The 21,434-nt window shown below is 38.0% G+C and overlaps 1 protein-coding gene across 2 annotated transcripts; it reads right to left on the bottom strand.

Annotated features, from left to right (window-relative positions):
- Positions 1-1,617: 1,617 nt before the first annotated feature.
- On the bottom strand, positions 1,618-19,598 carry abcg4a (ATP-binding cassette, sub-family G (WHITE), member 4a). 2 transcript variants are annotated; one of them, XM_024266350.2, is made up of 15 exons: positions 18,375-19,596; positions 15,197-15,434; positions 9,706-9,823; positions 8,738-8,870; positions 8,613-8,663; positions 7,906-8,051; positions 7,681-7,804; positions 7,349-7,463; positions 7,135-7,274; positions 6,815-6,913; positions 6,558-6,726; positions 6,374-6,474; positions 6,141-6,299; positions 4,651-4,769; positions 1,618-4,545 (listed from the first exon to the last, which is right to left on the bottom strand). In XM_024266350.2, the coding sequence occupies exons 2-15, from the start codon at positions 15,423-15,425 to the stop codon at positions 4,320-4,322; spliced, it is 1,929 nt and encodes a 642-aa protein (XP_024122118.1). In that variant the 5' UTR covers positions 15,426-15,434; positions 18,375-19,596; the 3' UTR covers positions 1,618-4,319. The 2 variants fall into 2 exon arrangements, with proteins under 2 accessions (XP_024122118.1, XP_024122119.1); XM_024266351.2 differs by having other exon boundaries at positions 4,320-4,545; positions 18,416-19,598.
- Positions 19,599-21,434: the final 1,836 nt, after the last annotated feature.

Raw genomic sequence — 21,434 nt, 5'->3', positions numbered from 1 at the left:
ACTGTAATGATGGATTGATCTTTTTTTGCTGCCACCACATGTGCTGTCTGCTGTGATGACATTTGTCTTTTTTTTTTTTTTGTTAAATGGTATTTTCCAATATCAATCAATTTCCAATTTATCTCATGCTGAATGTTTTGATTTCATTCTTTCTTAGACAACAGATTGATCTGGTTGGAATAGAAATCAATTCATTAATTAATCAATAGACCTAAACCTTTTATGAGTCTCTTTCATGAATGTAACTTGGGTGGGAAAGAAAAACAATTTTTTATCCTTTCAAAAAGGAGCTTTGTTATTTTATTCTTTTGTAGAAAACTTTTCTGCGTAAATTCAAGCCATGGACAATCTGAAATATTTCAGATTGACCATAGCTAACCTCTTTAACTATTTTTGTCCTTTTGTGTCTCTTTTTGTGTCTGTGCAGTTTGCTATGTAATTATCATGCTTATGTCTTACGATAATTATCTGGTAATTTCTGTTTTTTTTTTTATTCAACCGTCTGGTCTAGCGTTAAATAGGGAATGTTCTTATCTTTTTTTACATCTACTTTTAAATCCTGTGTTGTCTTTTCCTAAGAGCCAAAAAAGAAAAAAAAACATGATATAATATCGAAAATCTAACAGTCAAATCTCAACAGCTTTCAACACATTTGCCATAACTGCAGTCATGTTGTTGGTGTTTAATGATCCCGTGCAAGCTTTAGTGCTGCATTAAACTAATCTATGAGTTCCAAGGTGCTACGGCGACAGGAAAATTCGGAGGCCCTACAAGAACACACCATCTGGACTGAGCCACATCAGAAGCAGGACAGGGTTTAACTGCTCTCTACCCCTCGCTGAACTCAACAGTCATCTCCCATTTATTTCCATGAAAAGTTGCTGCATACACCAGTGCTACAATAGGACAGTAGGTGGAGGTCTTTACTTCCAATAACTGATGAGACAATTGCCCCGTGTCTACAAAATGCAATTATCCCAACTGAACAAACACTTAAAGGTCAAAAGTATTCTGGCATGGAAACTAAGGTGTGCTTTAAGGCCCCAATTAAAATGCTCACGTGGATCAGGTCGGTCCTGTGCTGAATAATGTGCTCTATGGAGGAAGGACATTATCCAAGCTAACTTTTACATAATCACCCTCATGTGCTGCATTTTAGACTTATTAATGATAGACACACATATCCCCAAAATAGGAACAATTAATTATTTTTGCTGTTGAACTCTTTTACTTAACAATTTAGCATAAAAACTGTCATCATTCCATTGTTGTGAATATATGATATAGAAGGTTGTTAAATTGTAAATACAATTTTTTATAAAGTTACAGTAATATGTCTTTTGTACACAATTTACTTCCTTCTGCTACTCTGCTATGAACGTACCTCATGGTTGAAAGAGGAAACTTTAGGTTGTTGTGTTTTGACTAAGGCATGCCTCAAACTCCATAAGGTCAGAGAAAACTGCATATGAAGCTAAAATAAAATATGCCTAAAGACATACTTTGACCCAATAAGTTTTTATAACTTCCACTTAGCTGTTATCAACATGTTAAAACTCTGACATGTAGATTTGTAGAAGTTTATGATAGAGTAAAATCATCTGAATTAACAAAACCAAAGGTTATAAATCATCTTTATTATAATCCTCAGAACAGCGTTCGTTATACAGAACTTGCATTTTCTTAGCTGACAAACAGTAAATTCACATGTAAATGATAGAAAAAAAGAAAAAAGAAAGAAATGCATTAAAAAATATGTTTAATTTCCATCAATATTTGTCAAAACTCTCTGAAGGGTTAGGTGGTATATTATTACCTTCCATGCATTATAGAGTGGACTTGACAAATGATAAATAAAATGATTTTTAAAAAATACATTCTAAGCTCAGCAGCAGCATTCAAGTACCATCATTTTTAAGCACACATGTCATATTTGGTACAAGTATTTCACATCTGAGTTGTCAGATTGTATCTATTAAGCTTTTTTAATGTTTTAAAAATACAAGACCACGTTGGATATTTATCTTACAGTGAAAAATGCAGATATTTTTTCTTTGGTAATACAGGTTACCCACATTCAGTTTATTTTGCTGCTGCATTTAAAAGTCGAATGTATTTCTTTTTTTCTATGGTCACTTTTTTCCCCCCACATTGAAGTTCATATCCCGTCTTCAAGCAAACCAAAGTTTTTTTGGAAATAGACCAAACATATTTCTAATGTGATGCCAGGAAACCTTTACGTCATCACATAAAAGCCAATTATCTTGGTTAGATCTAGCATTAAAATGGAAACATGTGCTCAGAGGCTCTGACTCACCAGCATCCATCTAAAATGCATCACGCCACTTTGCTTTCTCTAAAAAAACAAAAACAACCAAAAAATAAATAAAGCAACGTAAACAAAGCTTATGATGGAAGTGTCACAGTTCCCTTTTTCATTCATAGAGTTTAAATACCTTTGGATGGTTATTGCACATTTAAACGAAGGAAGTTAAGACTTCTAAAGTGACTAAAGCAACAGCGGAGGAAGTGTTATACCAGAAACATCCCAATGTTGACTATTGCTGTTATGACAGAAAGATTCCTGCTGCTGCAGGCAAACACAGAATCACAAAGGAAAAATCTCTTTTCTGATCCAGCTGTTTTTCAGAGACTCTGACAATCAGCTACATTTGGTTTATGTCCTTTTTAATGCTCCCCTGATCCTTTTTCTTTTTTTTTTTTAATCCAGACACTGAACGTGTTCAGCAGAAAGCAACAGATTTGCTTCTCCTCAACCAGTCATGATACATATATTGAGGTTAGGAGAATCATCATGCCGTTCTCCAAATATCTTAAATATTTCCTTTCTGCAGAGAGCATGCAACATTCACTTCTGCCCTCTATACCTCCAAGCGCTCTCGTTAGATATATAAAAATAAAATCAAATAGAAATAATCAAAATCAATGAACATACACTTCAAAAGTGCACATGTACATCTGTTAACAGCATGACATACTCACTATACAATCATTGATTATATACTCACGTTATGTTACGCGTTATAATAAGGATTACTAAGTAGCATAGTTTCAGTAAGAAATATTTCATAGCAAGTCTATTGGAAAATATTTGCATTGCCATGTGACTAGGAGAGGCTTTTCTAAACATTGCAAAAGTGAGTGTGTGTGTGTGCATGTGTGTGTGAAAGAGAGGACCAGCATATTGTAGACATAAGGTGTATGTGCAAACAGTAAAGCAGAAGAAACTCAAATCATTCCAGTTCAGAGGCACAGAAACCGCCCAGCCAACATTTCAAGTATCTAGCATTGTTTCGGAACAAAACACATCTGTCAGACATCAGCAAGCACAGAGAAAGAGGAGAACAGGGGAGACAGCATCTCCCAGAGGAGACGGCGACAGGGTCATTCGACGAGGGGAATTAAGCATTTCGCAGGAATATAGTGTCAAAACAGCAACACTGATCTTCATTTTTTTCATCCACTGCATAAGCTATTGCACTTTGACTAAAACACAGTTTCTGTCTGTGATCTTTGTCTCCCTCTCCTCATCAGGCTGGAAAAGTAGACTTCACATTTCCCTTTTGCCCGGGTGCTTCCTCGAGTATGGCAGAAGCAAAGATGATGTCACTTTAATAATCGAGTATGGAGTCAGTCATCACTTAAAGACACCCTGCGGAACATTTTTGCAAGCACTTCATCCAAGTTTGAGTGTTCTGCCACCGTCAGTCTGAAGACAGAAGGTCTGTGAAAACGATCCACGCTGGGAAAGAAGAAAAAGTCGTCCACTGGCAGTTGGTTTGTTTGGGTCAAACTCTGCAAAGATGAGCTTGTACGTTCAGCCTCTCGACACAGATGTCTGAAGGTTTTAGGCATGGACAGTTTCCGCAGTTAAGATGTTAACAAGACCAGATCCACCTGGGTTATCTTGATGGCTCTTCAGACACTACACAGACCAGTCACCGGGTTTCTTCGGGTTCCAATAATCTTGTTTTTTTTATGACATTTATGACAAATTCAAATGTGTTTGTTTGGTAAAACATGCTATTAAATACTTTGTTGGATATTCTGCTTTTTCTTGAGAGGAAGCCCTGATTTAGACTTCATTTTGGAAAGGTTATAGTGAGCTGACAAATATAGTCTCAGACCCCTCTCAATCTGCAGCCTGCACCAGAGTAACGCTGCGGCTGCACTTCCGATGATTGTATACACTGGATTTGTGTCCATCTTTTTATGTGTATGTAATGTGGAGGGAGAGATAAGGATATGTTTTCTCACTTTTGCTGAGACCATCCTAATTATTCGTGGTTCTGGATGCCTTAGCGCTCCGATTTGACCTTATAGCGCAGAACCAGATAGGTGGCCAATCTGAGGATAAGAAAGAAAACCCCCAACACCATGAAGTCCACATAAAGCTTTGCATCCTCCACATCCAGCAGCTGGAGGACCTCCTCTGGTTTCTGAAATTTACACACTACATCCGGACACTCCAACTCGGACCGGTTCATCCCGTAGATGGAGAGTATCACCCCTTCAAAGCCATACCTGAAAGACAAGAGGAAGAAAAATGATAAATTTAAGGTTGTTTGAAAAGACCTTTAAAGTCTGTACACTCCAAAGTATCTGTAATATAAAAATAGGAGACAGAACCTGACATAAGAGACGTAGGAGCTCCACTGGAGGTATTTTGGGATTGTGTCAAAATTAACAAAGAAGCCAGAAAAAAGGAGGACAGGTATGGCTGTGACTGGACCCACAAACGTTGCTACCTGTTAAAAAAAAGATAAATAAATCAATAAATTTGCCTAAAAATGTAATATCAGTCTGTGGTGGAGACTATAGTTTAGCCACAATTGTAGTTATCTGTTTAGGCAGCCTAACCAGAGATAAATATCAAAACTAAGATAATAACAAGATTTGAGTCTGCTTTCAATATTGATGTTTACACATTTTCAGCAGTTTTTGCATCATAATTGCTGTCAGTCGATTAAAAAAAAATCCAATTAATCCCACTTTTGGATTGTGATTAATCATGATAAATCACAATGTTTTACTAGGTAAATTTTATAAGGAAAAATGTTGAACACAACAGGCTAGAGATACATTTTGTCCTTCATTTTTACTGTCGGAAGTTTTTCATTTACCAAGTGATAACTCAGAAATTCAAGAAGTGTAATTTGTATGCACAAAACACGTCAACATTGAGACAGAACTCTACAGACTTTTATGTCTGCGGTACTACTCCAAGACAACATAGATGCTGATATACAGTTCAGGCTTAAGGAACAATCGATGTGTTTCTGCACTTTAAATGGTCCGTGTGAATACTCTATTCTGATTGGCTGCTGGGTGTTGATGCCCCTTATATGTCTATGACACCTAAAAAAAAAAGTTCTGGTTTTTATTCATGATCTGGACAAAAACAAGTGGTAAAAGAGGAATTTTCTAACTCTAACTGATGGTTTATTTAAACTATCGTGACGATCAGCATATATATATTGCTTTCCTGCAGTGAGGCTCAGCAACACGCTGTCATGTTTCTGTGACAGATCAAAAAGTCTGCTTTTTGTGAAACGAAGATCTGAACTACAAAAAAATAAATAAAAAATAAAGAATAAAGTACTAAAAAACGATTGAATATTTATTTCTTTTGTAACTGTCCTTGGTATAAATGGGATAATACTCGACGAAGTGTTTTAATGCACGCCATGGAAGCCCGAACCGAGAAAAAGAGGAAGGTTGCTGCTTTGCGGGATTTCATTGATTTACGTTAATACATATTAATGAGTAATTTTTTTTTATTAATTGTGTGCGTTAACGTGTTAATGCTGATAGCTCTTATTATGATTCAAATTATTGAGAGTTGAACCCAAAATGTGAGAAATTTAAAATGAAGTCAAACTTTTTCAAAGAATTGACACGAACAAACTTTGCATAAAATTTTACTAGTACATTAAATATACAATTGTAAAAAAAAAAAAAAAAATCAGTAATGAGATTTAAATTACATGTCTCCAAATGAGTTTTTCTAAATGAAACCATTGCATCAACATTTTACTCCTGATATTGTTTCAGAATACATCAAACGAGATGGGCATATGATGCTACAAAACGAGTTAGGATATTGCAGGTTCGCCCACCTGCAGGGATGTGGATGCAGCTCCAATGAGCAGCCCCAGGGACTGGGCTACAAGAGCTGTAGATGTCGACAAGGCCATAAAGAGCAGGTAGCGGCCGGCCTCTGGAGGCTGTTCAGTCATCCAATACACTATGCTACAGTACATGATTGGACAAATCACCTGGGAAAGAGTGTTTCAGTTATAGTGTTGATAATACATGCCTCACCAGAGCTGCGTGACTTTTTTTTTTTTACCTGAAATGGTATGTCAGCCATGGTTTTGGCTAGGTAGTAGGCCTTTAAGCTGTACCAGTAGTTGAGATGTTCCCTCACAAACACAGACATCTCCAGAGGGACTGCGGGATGGGAGCACAGTTAAAAGACTTTCCACCTCAGTTGAAAAAAAAACAACTTACCAAATCAATGTTTCCAGTCTTACAGGTTAGCACTGTGGGCATCAGGGCGGCAAACATGAGGAACAGCATGGAGAAGAAGAGGAAGCCTGTGTTGTTGAAAACCTTGCTGGCGTCATTCCCGATTTTCAGATAGAGGAGGCCGATGAGAACTCCGATGGACAGATGGGACATCACCCTGAGGTGGGTCAGCACCTTAAACACAAAGTCCAAGCAACTTCAGTATTGGATGTTAATGCAAATTTGATCATTTTTAAGCCAGAAAAATGTCTTTTAGTCTTACCGTGTCCCTGCATATTGTAATAAAGGTTCTTTTGAAGAGGATGCAGAATTGTGTGAATGTACTGGTGGCAAAGCTATGCTTCTCCAGGGTTCCTGTGTCCTGTGGAGAATAGAGAATCAAAAAGAGGTCAGGTCTGTGATGTATAAATGTAGAGGGTTAGATAAGAGAAAACTATTTGATGGTTAGTTGTTTCATATTAAAAGATTTTGATTTTTTTCTTAATTTCCCAAAATTAATTTTTTTCTTTTTCTACTTTTGGAATGAGCCACTTTTGTTCAAAATGAACTAATTTTGGATGAAAAGGGGCTAAAATCACTTACACTGTGACACTGGGAGGGACAGGAGGAGTCGCTTTTGTCTTTCGAGTTCTTTTTGCCCTCCTCTGAGCACAGGCCTCCCTGGACCGCCTCAAACAGCACTGGGTTCAGATCGCCGTACTCTCCCGACGCCACCTCAATGACTGGGAGCAGAGATAAGAGGCTCGTGAGAACAGGGTGTTTTCAGAAGGCACAGGCAGGGACACCAAGCACTTACTGAAATCTGCAGGGTTGTGATATGTGGGGCAGTGAAGACCCAGGTTCTTCAAATATGGAATGAGGTACGGGACTGTGCCCTTGTATATGCACTGACCCTGACTGAGGATGTAGAGCTGATGGATGAACAAAAGAGGCGCAGAGTTATCAACACTTTTCAGCACACTGCCTCTCCTGAAACATGGATCAATAGCCGACAAAACAACAAGACTGGATATTGACCTCTGGGCTGCCCAGCTGTATAAAATGAATCGTGCCAACCTGCGGTATCTTGGTCTGAGCTCTAGCTAATGGAAGGTCAGATGCACCAAGCAGTAAAAGCACTCAACTTACCTTATCAAACATCTCAAAGAGCTTGGCGCTGGGCTGATGAATGGTGCAGATGATTGTCCGTCCACCCTGAGCCAGAGACTTCATGAGAGAAACCACTTGAAAGCATGATGCACTGTCCAGACCACTGCAAAGGGGAAAGAGAGGAGAGAAGAAACCACAAAAGCTCCAATAAGTTGGAGTTTCAACCTGAAATGAGAATTTCAAAGTGGGTGATTTGAGGTGTACCTGGTGGGCTCATCAAAGAACATGACCGGCGGATTGTTGACCAGCTCCAAGGCGATGGCGAGCCTCTTACACTGACCCCCAGAGAGGCAGTTGGTGCGTGTTTGAGCACATTCTTGAAGACCAAGAGCTGTTAGGATCTCATCCACCTCGAACGCAAGAAAAGTAAAGCAGACACATTTGCATGTGGAATGTGGGTTAACATAACCAGCAGCACAAAAGGGGAGCTTCCCAAAGAAATCAAGCTAATGCTTCTGCATGCTAACAAATATTTTAAAAATCAATTATTCCAAAACAATATTCTGTTATAATTTTAAAGTATATTACATTAAAGTATAATTTGGACATATTGTTTAAGTGCATTAAAAAACTAACTGAGTTTTAGTTTTTAAATATTTCTCTTTGTGTTTTTTGTTTAAATTTCCTTTGTTATTTCCACTTTTTAAGTTTTTCACCTTAATGAAGAGATATAAAAATGTTCATTGATGATTAGTTATGTGAGAACTTCTTTGATGCACTCAGATTTTTCCACAAACAATTACAAAAAAAATCATTTGATTTAAAAAAAAAGTTTCCGGTTTTATTTAATGGAGGAGATAGATTTTTATTGCTTTCCTTTCCGATGATTTAGCCACAGGACACATTCATGAAAAAAAAAACAACAGAAACATTATTTGATTTCATATTCTTGCATCAACAGTCATACTTACAAGTTCTTTCTTGACCTGCATGCTCTCATTCAGCTTTAGGTTGGCCGAAACCTGAAAGACAGAGTTAACTCAGTATTCGAGTATCACCTTCTGAGTTTGGTGATTGATCTGTTTAGTGATCCCACCATCATGGCTTCCCTCACTGTGAGGTGAGGCAGCAGCATATCGTCCTGCATGATGTAGCAAGACATCTTCCTGAAGGTCCGAAGGTCCCGTGGACGACCGTTCACCAGGATCGTGCCCTTCATGCCCGTTTCCCTGTTTTCAAGCAGAAAGACACAAATTCATGCCTGATGGAGCACGCAGGAAATAAATAACACAACTTCTCCAACCAAATATTTAAACACCTGAAGTCCCACTCTGATCATCTTATGAAGTATTTTAAGTGTTATGATTATACAGTTTTTGGTCAAAATCAAAAAAACTGTGTGGAGTAAGCCCGCCCCTTCCATCATTCCTCTGTTTACACTCTCTCCTTCTAGCTTACAGCCCCTCACACCCCCAAGCTAACATTACTGATGCTACAAAAATGGTAGGCAATAATGGAGACGGCATTTTATTGTTTGCTCCTGATTTACTAAAGTTTGAATAAATAAATACTAAAAAATTGAACCGTTAGCTTAATTTTCTCCATCTATGTCCTCCTTCATGAGAAAAATGCCTCAAGAACATGTTAAAGACACTAAAAACACAATTGTCATTAGAGTGCGGGTTTAAGACACCATTTAAAAGATCACTTCTAGCTACAAATGTTTTAAAAGTTGGAGTAAAAAACACATTTCCCCACAAAAAGTCTCATGAAAAACTCATGTAAAAAAATAAAATTCCCCTGGATAACTAACAGACAAATTATGCTTTCAAAATTTAGAACACAGCCGTACTTAGACATTAAACATTGTTCATGTTCATTTTTAGTTTGCCATTTGTGCTGTTAACACAATATAAAGTATAAAAAAAGGACAAACAGAATCTTATGAAGCTTATTTGATGCGTTTCCTTTGACAGTCCAGCATTTAAGCTCAAAATCAACGATGACTATAGTTTTGCAGTTAAACTTGAATACATATTTTACAAAGATTGAAGTCAAAATCACCTGTATCCTGCTAAAATATTCATTAAAGTGGACTTTCCGGCTCCAGAGGGCCCCATGATGCCAATCAGCTCCTTGTTGCAGAACCGTCCTGACAGACACTTGAGGAGAGCCTTGTAACCTGACAGAAAGAGACAAAACCCAATTGTTTTGAACAACTATACATAAGAACCGTAAAAACTTAATTAGATTTTAACTTAGATGATTTTGCAAACAAAACTTTTAAAGAATGAACTTTTACTAATGATGCTCTACTGCCTGTGGAAACAACAGAAACAACTCTAAACACAGAGGATGCAGAGTTAAAATACTTATGTACATATGTTGCAAAAAAGCTCTTTAGAGTTCGTTTCCCATTCACCTCCTAACCACGCCTCTAATAAACAGCAGAGTACACAGTGTGCTAAGCGTTCATCTCTTTCTGCATGTGGAGTGGTGGCAAATGGATCAGACAATCCTACACCTAAAAGAGGATCGGTCCAATTTACAGAATGCTGGAGTTTCACAGCATCAAAATAAAACTGTATTCCAAACTATTTACGGGAACTTGCAACATTACAGGGCTTTGCAGACAATCTCTCCCTCATCACATTAAAAGCTTCTGGTTTGAATCCCCCCAGGCCTGTGCAGCTTTTCTCCAGGTTTTTTGGTTTCTGCTATAGACTATTTTGTTTTTACTATTGGATGTTTATTTGAGAATTGTATCCATAGGTTTGCTTATTTTCTGTTTAAAGTTCAGCAAAAAATGATAAAAAATATGTTTCATTGAATAAGTTCGTGAATTAAGGCTATAATAAAACATTACTAAGGTGTGCTGTAAGTGTGTGTATTTTCTAAAATACTGTAAATTTAATACAGATTGTGTTTTTGTACATAAATGTTTTTTTTAAATAAGACATTTTAAAAAAGTGTTGCATTCAAAGTGTTCCAATTTACTCTTGTTTATCAGTACAAACCCTTATAAAGGGGAATAAAGTCATGATTTTCCTAGTGAGTGCAAACACCAAAATCCTGCATGATTACTGAGGTGTTTAAGCAGAAAGTCACGATTCCAAAGAAAATCTTCCCCACATCTTCCTCAGTCATTAAATATCCTCTACTCAGACAGAGAATCTGTCTGGTGGCGGTGAAGCAGCCCCGCGTCGACATGAAGCGCATGCTGATGACTCGAGCCGCTGCTGTTGGTAGCAAACACCAATGGTCTTATCTCTGCCAGACTGCACGCTCATCCTTTAGTCTCAGGAGGAGCAGAGAGTGTGCAGCTAATGTCAAAGTTCTCTCCTGACATCAAAGTAATACACACACCTAAAAACTTGTTCTGGATCACAGAGGCCGGCTTAATGTGGGTCAACCTTAAAATAATTGAACATGTTGGGAGCACTAGCAAAAAAAAAAAAAAAAAAAAAATTCAGATTTCTTGAGTATTTGTGGGAATAAGAAATGAATTATCAGTTTTTCGACCATGTGTCAGTTACATCTGCCCATCAGGGAACAGCATGATCACTTCATCTGCTGAAGTCTATAAAAAAAAAAAAAAAAAAAACTGGTGAGGAACATTTTAAAAGTTAATTTTGGTGAAACAGAGATTTTTAGTGATTCCATCTATAATTCAACCAATTAATTAAATGTTGATGTATCTTATTTTTGATCAAATCTAAGACATTAAATGGACAATAAATATAAATTTAACAATAGTTTAACAATACTTCATGAATCCTAAATTTTCTTTAATCGTGGCCAACTGAAGCTCAGTTAATTCTTGAACTGGACTAAAACAAAAAAATAAAAAGACATTTTATGTTGCAGAATTTGAGATAAATAATTCTAGCTGAATGCAATGTTTATACGTCTCTAAAGTGAAGACTTTTCTATTTGTAAGAAACAAACCCTGCTTCAGACATTTAACCAAATGAGAACATTATTTTACAAACTCGTTTTCTTAGAAACGTAGAGAGGATAATTATGAAACTAACTTCCACTTTAAATACATATAATTTGCTTCATAAAAAGTGTGTACGGAAAAAGTACAATAAACCTAAAGATTAAACAGTTAAAAAAAAAATGGATGTCATTTTACGAGCTAAAATACATCATTTATTTGTCCATATTAAAAAGCAGACAGTAATAGGAGCATGTACACAAAATTTCCTTAATAAATTTAACATAAAAGTTTTTTTTAAAGCAGAAGGTCTCAAGATTAGATCTAAAAGCGCAGAGAGTTGGTTTTAAAAACCCAAATGAGAGCTGGTTTTACAGGTGAATACCCTGCAGTGCACCAGATCTGGATTTGGAAATACTGTAAATGTAATGCGGAGTGTGTTTTTGCACATAAATACATATATATATATATTAAACTGGATTTAGAAATGGTGATAAACCAAATGATTAAAGTCATGATTTTCCTTCAGTATTGAGTGCTAACACCAAAGCTGTTTGTCTAGCTTGGTCGGATTTTGCCATTTTTAATATCAGAAAGAATGATGTGTTTTAGCAGGAGGTTATGCAGAAAGTTAAGATTATTGACCATCATCTGCTCAGACAGAATAGCTGCTTAGTCCTAGAAAGTCTGTGTGTTTCAGCTAGAGATTCAGTCCACAACGAAATGAAAGAACAGAGGGAAAAGTTACCTTTCAGATCGTTTTTAACAGCCAAAAATTTTGTTTTCCATAAATTTTAGTTCAAAGCAGTGAAACTGCGGCAAACGTGCAGATGAGCAGAACTGCTGAGCAAAGCATTATGGGCGTTTGTGTGGAGCTCTTTCCTGTTTCCGAGTCTTGAGCTGTTCACTAAAGTGACTCATTGAGTCGTCAACGCTTCAAACAGAGCAGGCTGAACAGAACACCGTCTTCCAGAGGAGCTGGGAGTATAAACCGCAAAGCTGACAAAGCAGCTGGATGTAGAAAGGAGTTGTCCGGTGCACTGGAAAGGTACAATTACTTTCACTCAACAAGGAATTTCAATCCCTCAATCTTTTTACTGCACCCTATTATGTTCATGGTCATGGAGGAGTGGGAGATCCTCACAGAGGAGCACAGACACAGAAGTTCTTGCTCACACCTAACCTTTAATTCAAACTAGTGTCACAGATCAATAGCGTCCATGTTTCTGGACAGAGGGGGTAATAGATATTGGCTGAAGGAAGCTTGCAAAGAGAGCATGGCATGAGGAAAAGAGAGGATCTTCTCTCTATGACAATATAAAGCACCCTGGAGCTGAACACTGAGGTTTTACTGCTAATTTAACTCTTGAAGTGCAGAAAAAAAACATAAAAATGTGCCGTAAAGAGGAACATCTTCGTGATTTCTTCCTAGTTGGGATCATCAAACTTCCAGAATCAGCTTGTAATTCAAATCATAAATGTAAGAGCACGATAAGTGCAGGATTTTGAAAGACATTACTTCTGAACACGTTTATCCTCCCTGCCTAAAAACCGACTTTACACCAAATGACCCAAAGGGACGTGAACGTTTTCCTGTTCCTCCTCACTCTCATTTCTATCTTTCAGCTTTCTAAGCTCACAGTTTTTCCAGCTTCTTCCCTGGGGAAGAGAACGCCCTCAACATGAAAGCAGGCCAGAGCGGCTTTGTCCTGGGAGCGATAAATGGCTGGTTTCATCTGATAGGGGCTACAATTACAAATGCAGATGGAGGGCAGCCCAAATGGGACCAAAGCTTTCAAAACCCTTTTACAGCTAAAGTTATGAGTCTAAAATTAGTGCATGTTCACAATGTCCTTCTCTTAGTAGCCTCCTGCTCATGCTCAGCACAGGCATGACTCTTAACTAACATGTTAGCAACTCAATGACTAAATCTCATTAAAATCCAAATGACATCCAGGCTAATAATTCATGCTGAGTGTTTCCTTTTTGTCACTTTTCTCTCTATCAGCTGCTTAATTATACATCATTTGGCAAAAATAAAAGCAAATGTGTGTTTCTGAAGCTCAACTAATTACTGATTATTGAATTACATGGCAGAGCAACAGTGTTAAGGCCTTTGAAATTACATATGTTTTGAAGGCTTTGCTCAGGCTGTGATAAAATGCCACCTCACAATTAAAAATGAACAGCTGATCTGAAGGCGTCAGTGGAAAGAACACAGGTGTAAAGTGTTCCTCTGTTTTTTTTTATTTCAAACTAAGGTTTGAAATCCAATAAATAAAGTTCAGCTTCAGTTACAAAAAGGGATTTTATATTAACACACTTGAGAGAGTATTAAACAAAACAAATCTAGCACAAGAGGCACTCAGCTGCTGTTCATTTGTTGGACATGGCAATAAATAAATAAATAAAAATAAATAAAACATTTGCTGGAAAAGACAAAAAAATAAACATAGAAATAAAAAATGAGATAAAATAAGGTTTGGGGCTCTGGGATGTCAGTAAAGTAATGCATGGTGCTGTCCATGGTGCTGAACAAGCCTTTTCCCTTTAGCTCTAGTCAACTGTCAGCTTCTGTCAGATTCAGAGTTTAGAAAAGCCAACATTTATCCTGCAGTGCTGGAATATAATATATATAGTGTTCAGATGTGTGGAAAGGCTAACAGTGTTGAGAAGAGGGGAAATGCAGAAGCTGCACAATGCCCGACTGTAAAAAATGACCAGAGCAGAGAGTAATATAGCTGAAAGCTCTCCTGCTTTAATCTGGAGCAGAAAGAACACAAACCCCCACTGTCTGCAGCATCTGTCAAATGAGATTAGATGGTTCTTTTATTATTCTTTGGAGAGATGACAAAAAAACAGAATTGAAGCTTCAGGATCCTATTTGACTGAAAGCTGATTGAAACTGATCACCACTAAAAACAGTGAAAGATCTCTGTGAAAGACGGGATCTGTAAAAACAAGAGCTGCTAACATAGAAGAGAAGCTGGCACTTCAGGTTGCCTTCAACACAGCTGGAACCGCATCTTCATTTCGATGATGATGCTAAGAAAGATGAGCGTCTGCATCAGTGCACAAACAAAAGCTGATTTATTGATCCAACTGTCCTTCCTCCTGCTCATAATCCTCCTCTTTAGTACTCTCAGGATTCATACTGCAAAACAGCAGACACTCCTTTGCCATGTTTTTGTGACGCACAGCACTATAACACTGGCCTAAAAATAACACAACCCACACCGCATCAGGTGGGGGCTTCATAGTCATTCAGAGAATGTTAATAAATGATTTCCAGTTATAACTCAAAAACAAAGAAGAGGATTTTGCATCCTGAATTGATCAGTTGTGGAAGTGGCTCACAGCCTCCGCCTATCGTTGCACAACAATATGCCACCTTGCAGGTGTAAATTATTTACTCTGTCTAAACTCTGCTGAGCGCAGCAATTCTGCTCCAACATGGTGGAAGTACCAGCGTCACGCCTGGGCCGGGACAGTACAGACTATCTAAAACGCTGCAAAGTAATTAACCCCGTAAACATCTGCCCTGATGCCACTGATCCCTATGGGTGGTGCTCGCTCACTCATCCATCATGACTGTGCGCTGTGAGCGTGTAGTACCTCTCCTCCTCCACCAGGGACCCTCTCGGATGGTGTAGGAGAGCTCGTTGAACTCCAAGTCCACAGCGGAGCGGCGTGGGAGGTGGGTGAAGCGCTGGGCCTCCGTGATGTGGTTCTCCACCTTCTTCAGGTGGGTCAGCAGAGGTGCCTCTTGGGGGGCTCCACCAGGGAGTTTGGTCTCCTCCATGGGGATGCTGACTGAGCCCGGCTCAAGTGTTTTCTCTGCCATGCTGAAAGGCTACAAAGAAGGGCAGACATGTTTTTAGGTTCCCCTGAAGGGTTATTAAAGAAAACCCCTTTCCAACAAATCAAGAGTGTCATAACAAACTAGAACAAAGGGATGATGGGATAAGGATGGGCTGACTCTGCGCTAGCACTTCCGCCCACAACTCAGATGTGAATTTCTAATGAACTTTTGCCGCTCTGCAGAAACTATGTCCTAGAAAACGACACGATTTTTTTTTCAATTTTGGATAAAAGAGGCACAACCTTAATCAAAAAACCACTGGGACGCTTTTAAAATAGATCAAAAGATGATTGGAGTGGGATTAAAAGTAGACAGCATCTGTCCAAATTACATTAAAATCCAGGGCACTAGATGACCCCGCACTACATAGGGTTTTGGATGGAGTAGTGAGGGAATTCAAACATTTTTGTGTTCATGAATCTGCACTGGACATCTGTTCTAGAAATGATTTTAGTCTGGTGTGAGACATCCTCACAAGGTGCAGTGATCTGATTACCACTCATTCTACAGAGTGTCTGCATGAAACCAATGAGGTTGAGAGTGTGAGGAGTGAGGATCTGGTTTCAGCCTTGCAGTTCACTTACTGTCCAGTACTGCTGATTCACCTAAATCTCCTCCCTCATAAGGCGGCTTGTCTGTTGTGTTAGTCATGGAGTGCTTGAAGAAAATTAAACTCGACTGTCTTACTGAAATCATCCAAAAGTCACAAGCCATCATGTTTCAGGTGAATGTCAAAACAAAATGATTTTGACATTTTTTATAGCAAATTTCCTTTTATTGTTTTAAATATTTCAAATACTTAGGTGTCCTATTTCAGATGCTTGAATGAGTTTAAGATTTCATATCTTGTGTCCTCAGCATCATTAAATTACTGCTGAGCAAAATAAAAAATGTCATTAATACACAAAATACTTATTTTTCTAAAGTCTGGAGACAAATCCATTCAAAGAAAAAGACAAGCGTATCCAGGCTTTTGATTGGTAGTTTGATCATATTATGACTCATCTTGTGGTTCATCTTCAACAATGGGTGACAAAGAAAATGTGTAAATATCACACTGATGAAATCACATCTTCAAAAGAAAGAGACCTGACATTCTCTTCAACTTTAACACCAGCGTGTGTATTTGAACACTAAATATATTTGTTTTTCATTACAGAAAGAAAATAGACGAAGTTTCAGTTTTGCATCTTATAAGTGAATTATTTTATGCTTCATTATGTTGTGTGAGCATGTGTATGTGTGTGTGCTTGTGTAGGGATTGTGAGCATTATATGTGTTACATGTACTAAAGAGAAAATCTGTGTTCAGTAAAAACACGAAAACATAAATTCGTGTGATTAAATCAGGCAATGCTTTTGTCCATCGGTGTGATTTAGTTTGAAATAATAAAAAAGACATGTGACCATTTTGTACATAAACTGAAGTACTCCCAAAGGGTTCTCATACTTGCAACTGTATATATTTGTGTAACAGTCTATCTTGATTTTAGTGTTTAAAATTGAAAACATGTTTTTATGTAAAGCACTTTTAGTCAAGTTAGTCGTAAAAGTGCTAGACAAACAAAGTTTAATTTAATTTGAAGAATTTGATTTGACTGATTTGTTTGATTTGATTTGATTTGACTGATTTGTTTCATTTACTGATTTGTTTGATTTGATTTGACATGTTTGATTTGAATAGATTGTTTGGTTTGATTTGACAGGTTTGTTTGATTTTAATGATTTGTTTCATTTTTTTTTATTGGTTTTGAGTGTTTTTTGATCGGACTGATCTATTTATTTGATTGACATATTTGTTTCATTTGATTTATTTGATTTGGCTGGTTTGTTTGATTAGACAAATTTGTTTGATTTAACAGATTTTATTGGTTTAACAGATTTTTTTGATTTAATTTGTCATATTTTCTTGATTTGATTAGACTGATTTGTTTGATTTGACATACTTGTTTGATTTAACTGATTTATTTTATTGGATTTGACAGATTTGGCTTATTTGTTTTGACTGATTTGTTTGATTGGTTTGCCAGAATTGTTTATTTGATTTGACTGATTTGTTTGATTTGGTCTTATTCTTTTTGATTATATTCAATTCTGTTTGATTTGATTACACTATATTTGATTCGACTCATTCACTCGATTTGAGAGTTAATTTAAGAAAACAAACATCTAACAAAGATTTGGCTGTAAGGGCATTTATAAAGTAAAATGTCCAACAAATAGCACGATCTCATGCCCTGTTTATATCCCCTTAATCACTAAAGGCAACTCTTTGATAACCTTTGAGTGTCAAATGGCGATGAACACCAACATTTAAAAACTGTACCTTTTTCTTTGCTGCTTTCATTTTGATCTGTGCATAAATTCCGCTCAAAAACGAGGCTAAGATCAAACCCAACCTCAACTGCTAAACTGTTCTTTGGGTAACAACCTGTCCTGAAGCACGGAAGCTTTTTCCATGTCTCCCTCCAGCTTCATGGTAATGAAAAAACCCTTGAAGTGAAGAGCAGCAGTGATGAAAAATGACCGTGGCTCTCACTAATTGCATGGGCATTAGAGAATCACCATTACCAGCCTTCTGATAATCCATGTCAAACACTTAAAGAATTTCCTTCTATGAAGGCCTCTGTGTTTATAGTCATACATCTGAGTAACCTTAATAAATGTCTGCCAGAAAAAGATGAAGGAGTCACTGAACGTGCCTGCAGCTTTGCAGTGGTGTGGAGAAGTGACTTATGAGGGCTGCTCTTCCCAAAGCACCTGTTAACATCAAAGTGACCACGAGAAAACTCAAATATTTATCCAGATCCAACCAAAATAATATCATTTTAAGCAAAGCACCACTGGAAATCAAACATTTCTCTTTTATGAGGATTTATGGATCATATGTGCCTCAGCACTATAGCTTTAAAGTGAGAATGTCCACACTTACCTATTTTTGTGTGTTTAAATGACCAGGTGAGCGGCTCTAACCTGGTTTTTCCTCTCAGTGCAACAGAGCTTAGTTGATCCTTCCAGACAGAAGAGTCCACATTGGGTCTGCCACAAAGTCTCAACCAGAAAGAAAGAAAAAACAAACCAAGAAAACACAAAAATAATCAAAAAAGCTCACGGTGCGTCAGAGTCCAGCAACAAACCCAAAAGGCAAACCAAAGAACCAAAATAAGCTCTCCTCAGAAATCTCTTTTGGGGTGCGGTGCTCATCATCCCGCATCCACAGCAACCCCTGAGATCACAGTCATGTCCGTCCGGCCTCAAACTATCCCGCAGAATCACCGGAGGAGCTCGATGCGTGTCATGTCGATCCTCGAGTCCTAAAATCCGTGCGTCAGGAGGAATCCTTCCGATTCACGAACATGTCCCGCAGCGGCGACGATGGCAGCAGCTTCATCCCCTCACGGTTTGCATCACTGGAAGGCAGCAGCGCTGCAGAAGCTTCAGCAGCATCGATGAAGCAGCTGCTGTTCTCCTCGTTCCCCCCCGCTTGTGCGTCCGCGAGGCGCGCGCGGAGAGTCTGGGATGCAGGGCGTTGCTGGCAGGATGCTGCTGGAGGAGAGTCTGTTTTTTTTATTTTTTTTTAGTCCAACTTCAATTTAGGAGGAAAATACAACATAAAGTGAGCTTTGATTTGTATCTCAGAATCTAGTGAGGATTTTTTAATAGATTGCACTAAAAAAATCATAATGACAATCGTGAATTTATCCCAAGCCTCCCTGTTTTGTGTTTACATCAACTGGGGAGTGTAATGTTGTGACTTTAATAAATTCTTTTCAGCTTGTTATTGATCTGCTGCTGAGGTAAACAGTGGAAGGATTTGGTGAAACTGGAAGAAGTCCCTCTGTCCCTTTAAAGGCCGCACCTGCGCAGCTGCCTGGTGCTGATGCTGCAGTGCCCGGGTTATTTTCGGTAAAACAGCCGGGGTTACTCGCGTTCAAGCGGGCTCTTCATGCCTTACATCACCCCTGAGAGGAAATCAGAGCCGTTTCAGTCAATTTGCACCTGCTCCTTAATCAGACGGATTCAAAGCTAATGCTCAAGTCACTCAGCAAACAGACGCATCTCTTTGGGCTGATTATGCAGCTTAATTATGAGCATTTTCATGCAGTTATCATGTAAATCTGAAGCTCTTGAAGCACCTGACAGAAGTCTCATGTGTTCCCAGCCTGCTCAGTCTTCCTTTTTCAAGTTACAGTGATCATTCAGATCAAGAAAATCTCCAGAAAAATAGTCAAGTTTGATCAACAACAGTGCGGCTCATGGTGGGTGAGAATGCTGTTTGCACACTTAGCCTTTTGTTTTGAACAAAACAAGATGACCTTTCTTCCCTGCAAACATCCGTTCATTTCATTTGTGACATTTCAGGGAAAAATGAAAAACAACAGGGGAAGTCATTAATCATAACGGATCATTGGCAGTTCCTCTATTTGTAAAGGTCATGGACAGGAGTACCTGTGTTAAAATGGCTTTTTGAGTTCAAAAGTGACTGTAGGAGGGATGTTTGCTGAACCAATAAGTGCTGAGATGATGTATCTGCTCTCTGCGGGCTTTATTGTGTTCGAGTGGCACTCATAAACAATAGGAGCTGATACAGGAAAAGGGGTTTTGAGCATACATCATACAGCCTTACATTATGAGCTGTTTTTTATGAGTCCTCCATGTCTTCCTAATAAACTGACTGCGGCGAATGACTCGTACAACATGACTCCCACCTTCTGGTGCTGCTTGGAGCTCTGAGGAAACAGAGGAAAACCTCAGGAGAGTCCAGCAGACTCAGTGGGAGTGAGAATTATCCCAGGAGTTTCAGCTCAACAGATCTGAACAAGCCTTAATGAGCTGTAATGAGACAGGAGAATTCATCTTTCACTTACTTTTATAATAATATAAAACATGATCAGTCTTTAATTGTCTGGTTTTCCTGAATTGGTTCTAAAGTCGCTCATTCCATCCTGCATTTAAGGATCTGAGAGCTACAGAATGAGTCTCTGTAATCCTCCACAGTGAAAAACATTTTTTTTAATTATTATTTTTTTATCTTGCCTTGGTTTTCTGCTGAATTTCCTGTTGCTACAAACTGCAGAATGTTGCAACAGCACATTGTGTAACACAAAGGAAATAAGCACAACAGCACCATCTAGCGGTTGGAACAATAATGCAAAAACACAAAAAAGGCTAAACTATTATTACAAACTTGTCTAAATTGCTTCTCTAAATACCAGATTGTAAGAAATATGTGTTTTTCTTGTGAAATTTTAGATTTTTAGTCAAATCTGCAAACAGTCCAGGATAACAGCATCAAACTGGAGTCGCCGCAGTAGCTTCTGCATTACATTTACAAGTTTTATCCCACTAAATGTTTTCATCTGCTCCTAATTCACAATGGTTTGACCAAAGAAATACTCACAAATGCAATTTTGACCTTAATTTTCTTAGTGTATGCCCTCTATCATGAAGAAAATACCACAAGAACATGTCAAAATGACCAAAAAACAGTTTTCATTGGAGTCTTGAAAACATCATATTATCTTCTTCACTAAACAATACATATTAAGGTTTCTTTCCAACTTTAATATGCTGTTCAATCTGATCATTCAGTGGTAGTCGTTTCTCAGGTTTTGTACACTGTCACGTAAAAAACAAGTATTCACTGAAGAGTGTTTGGATTCTTGAACATCAAAAACTTGAAGAATTTTAGTGGGAATCTTCTGTTTTACTGTTCCCTGTTCCTTAAATGCAGCAGATCGACACACGAGATCATCGTCACTGAGCCTGGTTCTGGTTTCTTCTTTCTTCACAGTTGCTCCATACAAGCCAACAATGGGGAAATGTGAGAAAATATTTGCAACACAATTACTTCAATTTATGTTTTTTATGTGCTCAAACAATCTGGATTGATTAAACTGAATAGAAATCAATTGAATAATTGCACTAAAAACTCTTGTGTTGTTTACTTAGTTCAGCTTGAGTTTGCTGTGACTCTGCACTATATAAAAAA

This window comes from Oryzias melastigma, linkage group LG14 (genome assembly GCF_002922805.2).
Source record: "Oryzias melastigma strain HK-1 linkage group LG14, ASM292280v2, whole genome shotgun sequence".
Lineage (NCBI taxonomy): Eukaryota > Metazoa > Chordata > Actinopteri > Beloniformes > Adrianichthyidae > Oryzias > Oryzias melastigma.
The sequence above is the reverse complement of the archived record's forward strand: the minus strand, read 5'-3'. Positions and strand labels throughout refer to the sequence as shown.